General features: G+C 39.7%; 1 protein-coding gene across 2 annotated transcripts in view; it reads left to right on the top strand.

Moving 5' to 3' along the window:
* Positions 1-6,279, top strand: part of gbf1 (golgi brefeldin A resistant guanine nucleotide exchange factor 1) — a 90,883-nt gene that overhangs the window by 55,708 nt on the left and 28,896 nt on the right. For both annotated transcript variants that reach the window (XM_008306801.1, XM_008306800.1), the window contains exons 9-18: positions 1,722-1,869; positions 2,126-2,355; positions 2,602-2,770; positions 3,059-3,270; positions 3,767-3,865; positions 4,016-4,210; positions 5,218-5,410; positions 5,529-5,660; positions 5,767-5,855; positions 5,954-6,156. In XM_008306801.1, the coding sequence (XP_008305023.1) occupies positions 1,722-1,869; positions 2,126-2,355; positions 2,602-2,770; positions 3,059-3,270; positions 3,767-3,865; positions 4,016-4,210; positions 5,218-5,410; positions 5,529-5,660; positions 5,767-5,855; positions 5,954-6,156 (1,670 nt within the window). The remainder of the gene's footprint in view (positions 1-1,721; positions 1,870-2,125; positions 2,356-2,601; positions 2,771-3,058; positions 3,271-3,766; positions 3,866-4,015; positions 4,211-5,217; positions 5,411-5,528; positions 5,661-5,766; positions 5,856-5,953; positions 6,157-6,279) is intronic.

Raw genomic sequence — 6,279 nt, 5'->3', positions numbered from 1 at the left:
GAATGTCCAGTGTGAAACAGCTCACAGTTTCCCAGTTTCCTCAGTTTCATTTGAAATGCTGTCATATGGCGGTTATACAGTATATGTTACACCTGAATATTAGCTTGTTGAGTTTTTTCAGCAGTTGTTGCTTTTGCATGGCCTGCCTGCCCATCCACTAACACTTACTGCTCATTAGCTGGCTGCTCATTCACTAGTGGTTAGAGCATATAGTGGTTGTGTCCATATTGCCAAACCTTGTGCCCTGTTTGGATTCCACACCCCTCCTGTCATGCATAAATGTGTGTGCTTCAGTGTGTTGTGTGTTGGTGCCACTGCTGATATGTTACCCATCACTAATTACGGGCACCTGCCTGCTCCCCCTTCTCTTCTGAGGCTTACAATATCTTGTGGAAAAACAAACGTGTGCAGGTAAGGAAGATGACTTCAACTATTTAGGCTGGAGAATCTTTCTCTATAACCTTTCCCTGCCCTTTATAAGCTCTCCCTAACTTCCCACTTCTTTAGTCCGTACTTGGCTAAAAGGAGGAACGTGACGTGCTCTATTTAAGAAATGATCATCTGTCAATAAAAAACAGAACAGCTGATTTAGATGCTTCAGGACAGTCTTCATCATGGTACACATAGTTTTCTATGATGTATCTGTGCTTATAAATGCTCACATTACATTCGTACTATTATTGCATTGTTGCATTGCAATTTAATTATTTGGGTTTACATGCTGCTGCATATGTTTCAGCTGCTTTTGACCATGCCATCATGCCACCCATATGCTTTATCAGCTGTTTGAGGATGTAGCATGTCGAAGTATCTTTTTTTTTGAAACAAAGCAACTTTATAAGAGTGTCATGAAGAGTAAATGGTTTGAATAAATAGATAAATACAAACACTCACTGAAAAAGCTCCTTTTGAATAAAAGCACCCCATGTCTTTTTCTTACATAGTATTTGCGTGCATGCGCCTATTGTACTGTTTCTTTTCTCTCCATTGTCTCATGAAATTATTTGCTTGTTAATTTACAGCTGAAGCTGTGTTCTTGTTTGACTGTGATCAAATAGGATGCCCTGTTTTCAGCCTCACACGTCTTTAAGTATCTTCCCATACTTTACTCAAGGTGTATGTCAGCTGTTAAATTGGTTGCATTTCTGTCACCATAATTACTTAAAGTGTTGCCAAAACATGTTGCACAGGGTTAACATTTCAAGAATGAATCAGAATGCACACTCAGACTGTTGTGTGTAGCTTTAGCTATGCTGTGGACAGTAAAACATTAGGATCATTGTGTTTTCCAAACCACACCACATATTTAGCATTGCTTCACTAAAGCACTGGGAGACTCACGATGAAGAGTTAAAAAGGATCAGTGCTGCAGGGGCAGAGAAAGATATACGGTTTTATACTACTTTTTTCACATGCATTAGCACGACTCAACACCTGAAAACATACTTTTGGAAACTTTGAAAGCACTCAAAAATTGTGGTACTGCATAGAATTGATCAGATTTTAAATTTTATGTAAAGTGTGAACACACCCCTCAAGCTTGTGGTCTGTTAATGACAGTGCTCACAGCTGTTTATGTAGTTTTCTGAGAAAAATGTGGAAGAATTTTTAGTAAAATAAAGCATCCTATCTGATCGTGGCCTCAATCAGTTATGATGGACCAACAGTTCAGTGTGCTTGGAGTTGGTGTTTCATTCAGCGACCCACTTTGTTTCCTCCAGTTGAAGATGCGTGCCGGTGGAATGAGTGAATCATCAAAATGGAAGAAGCAGAAACGTTCACCAAGACCACCCCGCCACATGGTCCGAAGTCCCTCCGGTCAGATGGACTCAAGCCAGCCCAGCACACTCAGCAACAACAACATTTCAGGTAAAAGACACACTCCTGTCATAATATGCTCACAGTCTTTAAAAACCTTTGCTGGCTCTCAGGACGTTTTAGAAGATTAAGTCCTGTCAAATTCTGCAAGGGTAAAAAGCTGACCAGAAGGATTGTTTATTGTCTAGAAAACAAATGTATAGGCAATCTGTGGTGGACCTACTGCTGCAGATTTTCATACATGTGAGTGAATGGTAGTACACACATCATACTGTAACACTGTATTACTGTGTCTTGTTTTCTTTAGGTGGTGTTCCATTCATTGAACAAGGCATGTCCAACTCCAGCCTTCCAGCCTCAGACAACGCTGGCTCTTCAATTTCCAGTCCTACAACCACAGACAGTGGCCTGGACACCTGTTCCAAAGCCACCTCCAGGGAAGACCTTTCTGACCTGGAACAGTGTAGCTCATCTGCAACCACCCCTAGCACTGCTACTACACTACCGGGGAATGACTCGGGCGCTCTGGATGGACAGGTATGGATGTTTGAACTGTCAAGAGCTTGACCAGCAGTCTCCTGTTTACTCCTAATCTGTTCTTGCACCATGGACACTGTATTAAGTTGGTGCATAGCTTTTTTTAACTGCAATTCTGTTCACTTTGTGAAATTCTGTCTGTAGGAGTCATTGTGTATGTATTCAACTGTAGTGACATCCTCCATTTTTTGTGTGGAGCTGATATATGCCTTTAACTTCTTGTGTTCTGTTTCCACTTGCATCCAGTCTGAAAGCAGGCAGGTTGAACCAGTTCAGTCAGCCTCAGTGGAGTCCATCCCCGAGGTTCTAGAGGACAAAGACTCCATTACAGATCAGTCAGACAGCGCCTCTGTCCATGACATGGACTACGTAAACCCTCGAGGAGTCCGTTTCACACAGTCTACACAAAGAGATGGTAGGGATACTGAAGGGTTTTGAAGCTGTGATTTCTGTTGTGTTTAACCTCAGTTTGTTTTTTTTGTGTGGTTTTGTTTGCAAGAAGGAAAAACACTTTTTTCTTTATACATAGTTTACAAATTACCAGATGCTTGTGATAAACATTGAGCTCAAGAAGAGCTTAGTTCATAGTTGATGTTGAGTGTTCAATATTGTATGTCATGATACTTTCTTTACACATTGAGAACATTTTCCTTACATGTCAGATAAAACTGTTCCCTAACTTCTGTCCTCCGCTTGTTTGTAGGAGCGTCCCTTATCCCTTATGGCCTGCCATGTTTAAGGGAACTTTTTCGCTTTCTGATCTCACTGACCCACCCCAATGACCGCCACAACACTGATGCCATGATGCACATGGGCCTGCAGCTGCTGACTGTAGCACTTGAGTCGGCACACATTGCTAACTACCAGTCTTTACTCGTGCTGGTAAAAGATGAGCTCTGCAGACATCTCTTCCAGGTAAAACAGAGTGTAGAAATAACGTTTGTAGTTATTCCATATATGTACCTGTGTGGTCTATTGTTGAATCGATACTTTTGGAATATTTTCTTTGCATTAGTGAGAGTTGCTATGAGAAACAGCTAGTTAGTGAAAAGCTTTTAAAACATTACTGTCTAGTTCAGAAACTGCTAGCACTTTGGAAGAAAGAACTTGCAGAACCTGCCAGCTACAGGTAGCCACTTTGCATTGGTTGGCTTGAAGCTGAGACTTGTGGGACCTGGTTGAATCCTTGTATTTTTAAGCTTGTCACCTGATTAAAGTAACACTGAGATAACACCTTAGTGTTTCTGCCATGATGTGAGGGAGTATGTTAACTACTTACAAGTTAAAGCATTTGTAAAAAAGTGAAATGGCACTAAAAACAAAATGATTCTGTTTGGAGAAAGCTGGATTTATTTTTTAGATTAGTATTTTAATGTCTCTTTTCTAATGATGTGTCTGATCTATTTTGTAGCTGCTGAGCATGGACCGTATGAACCTCTATGCTTCCTCCTTGCGAGTTTGCTTCTTGCTTTTTGAAAGCATGAGAATGCATCTAAAGTTTCAACTGGAGGTAACTATGTTATCCAGTTTGCTGCTTTTTACATTTTTTTTTATTAATCAAAGCTCTGTCCGTTGACTGTCATCTAAAGGAACTCATCTAATCTAAATGTATAGTAAATGAAGGATCCACTAATCATCGACCTCTGTTTTGACATGCCAGATGTACCTGAAGAAACTGATGGACATCATCACATCAGAGAACATGAAGATGCCCTATGAAATGAAGGAAATGGCTCTTGAGGCACTTGTCCAGCTATGGAGAATCCCCAGCTTTGTCACTGAGCTGTACATCAACTATGACTGTGATTTCTACTGCTCCAATCTGTTTGAAGACCTCACCAAACTGCTGTCCAAGGTAACATCCCCTTATGGGATCACTTAAAATATACAGTTGATTTTTAAATCAAATCAAATCAAGTTTATTGTCACCTTGCCTGTACATACACAGTAGTACAGGCAAGATGAAAGAGCGTTTCTTAAGGATCCAATAACTTAAAGCAATTAAATAAACATGTGTTTGCATATCCGGATCAGCAGTTCAGCGTTCTGACAGCTTGTGGAATGAAGCTGTTGATCAGTCTGGAGGTTCTTTAATGCACCGGAAGTGTTTGCCTGATGGCAGCAGTTCAAACAGTTTATGGAGAGGGTGTGAGGAGTCCCTGCCAATGTTTAATAAAAAATAAGATCTTTTTATTAAAAACTTCATGAACATCAATATACATAAAACTTCAGAAATCCTTGTGTTGTTTTTAGTGGTTGTGTCATTCATTTAGTGTCAAGTGTCAGAACAAAGACATTATGATTTCCTCCTTTGCTTTATTGTAAGCCAAATGGATCAGACTTAACACGTGATCAGAGGAAACAGAGTTCAAATAATTAGTTTCCCTCTACTGCTAATTTACAATACCAAAAATAGGTGGGTAAAAACTTTTGCTTTAAACTTCACTGTTTTTAAAACATAGTATACTTTTACTACTGATTTCAAATTAAAGCATAATAATGTTCTTAGAAAGAAAAGCCTTCAGAGATATAAAAAATTAGCAAACACTGCTGCTACTGCCAGCTAAATAGGAAACTTATTAACTCATAATAACAAAAACTTAATTGTCTTTAGTAATTAGTTGCTTTTTTCACATTTTCTGTAATTCCTTGACTGGCATGTCCTTGAGAAATGCAGTAAATAGTATTTAATACTTCATAAACTCTGTTTTTGAGTTCTCTTTTTTTTTTTTTCTTTTCTTCTTTTTTGGTCTAATTTTTGAGACAACACACATGTCTAACAAATCATTAAGCTGACTATATAAACTGACAAAATGTTTTTTATTAAAACAGTTTTTTCTGATTTCTTTCCTTTTGCTGTAGAATGCATTCCCAGTATCAGGGCAGCTGTACACCACACACCTCCTGTCACTGGAGGCTTTGCTTACTGTGATTGACAGCACTGAAGCCCACTGCCAGGCCAAGGTGCTCAACAACAGTACTCAGCATGATCAGTCAGAGACACTGCTGGCAGAGGGAGAAGGTTCAGCCAAAAACGGAACAGACTCTGCAACTGGTATACACACCCCTGCACACATCAGGGATATGAAATGTGAAATAATGCATGTCAGATATTATTAGCTTTGGTGCAAAAATGTCAGTTTTTAACAGAACATATTTTATTTTGTCTTCAGACCCTAATAGACTGGGCAGTACCAATGGCCTTCCTCAAGCTGAGAATCCACCAGTGTGTCCACCCACTAGTGGACATCTGATGGCAGAGAAAATGAGACTGGGTAGACAGGATCAAGGAGACAATGATGCTTGTGAGACTGGCTCTTAAACACATTTTTTTTTTTCTTTTAAGTTGTCATACGCATTGGATGGAAACTGTATGCTGAAGCTGATATACATTTTATTCTTTATTTACAGCTGAGAAGAGAGTTCCGAAAAAACCTCAACGTTTCTTAACTTGTTTACCCGATTCGCAGGAGTTGATAGAAATTAGAACAAAGAAAAAGGTGAGTAATTGAGCTTGATTTAGTGTAACTTTACATCCACAGCTAATTCTAAAATCTACTACTGCTCCTTTGAACTGTTTTTCTTGCCATGTGTCCAGCTGCTGATCACTGGCACAGAGCAGTTTAACCAGAAGCCCAAGAAGGGAATCCAGTTCCTGCAGGAGAAAGGCCTCCTCAGTAACCCCATGGACAACAACCAGGTGGCTCAGTGGCTTCGAGAAAACCCCCGACTGGACAAAAAAATGATCGGCGAGTACATCAGCGATCGCAAGCACATGGAACTCCTGGATAGCTTTGTGAAGTAGGGTGAAATTCCAAGGCACTGCGTACATCTGTTAATCATTTAAATATTATTTTACTCTGTGTCTTAGGGTTATAGAGGTTTTGTTACCATGAAGCACTGCTGTGTTCAATGTTAATAATA

The sequence above is a fragment of the Stegastes partitus genome, unplaced genomic scaffold (genome assembly GCF_000690725.1).
Source record: "Stegastes partitus isolate 25-593 unplaced genomic scaffold, Stegastes_partitus-1.0.2 Scaffold47, whole genome shotgun sequence".
Classification (NCBI taxonomy): domain Eukaryota; kingdom Metazoa; phylum Chordata; class Actinopteri; family Pomacentridae; genus Stegastes; species Stegastes partitus.
This window is presented reverse-complemented; position numbering and strand designations above follow the sequence as displayed.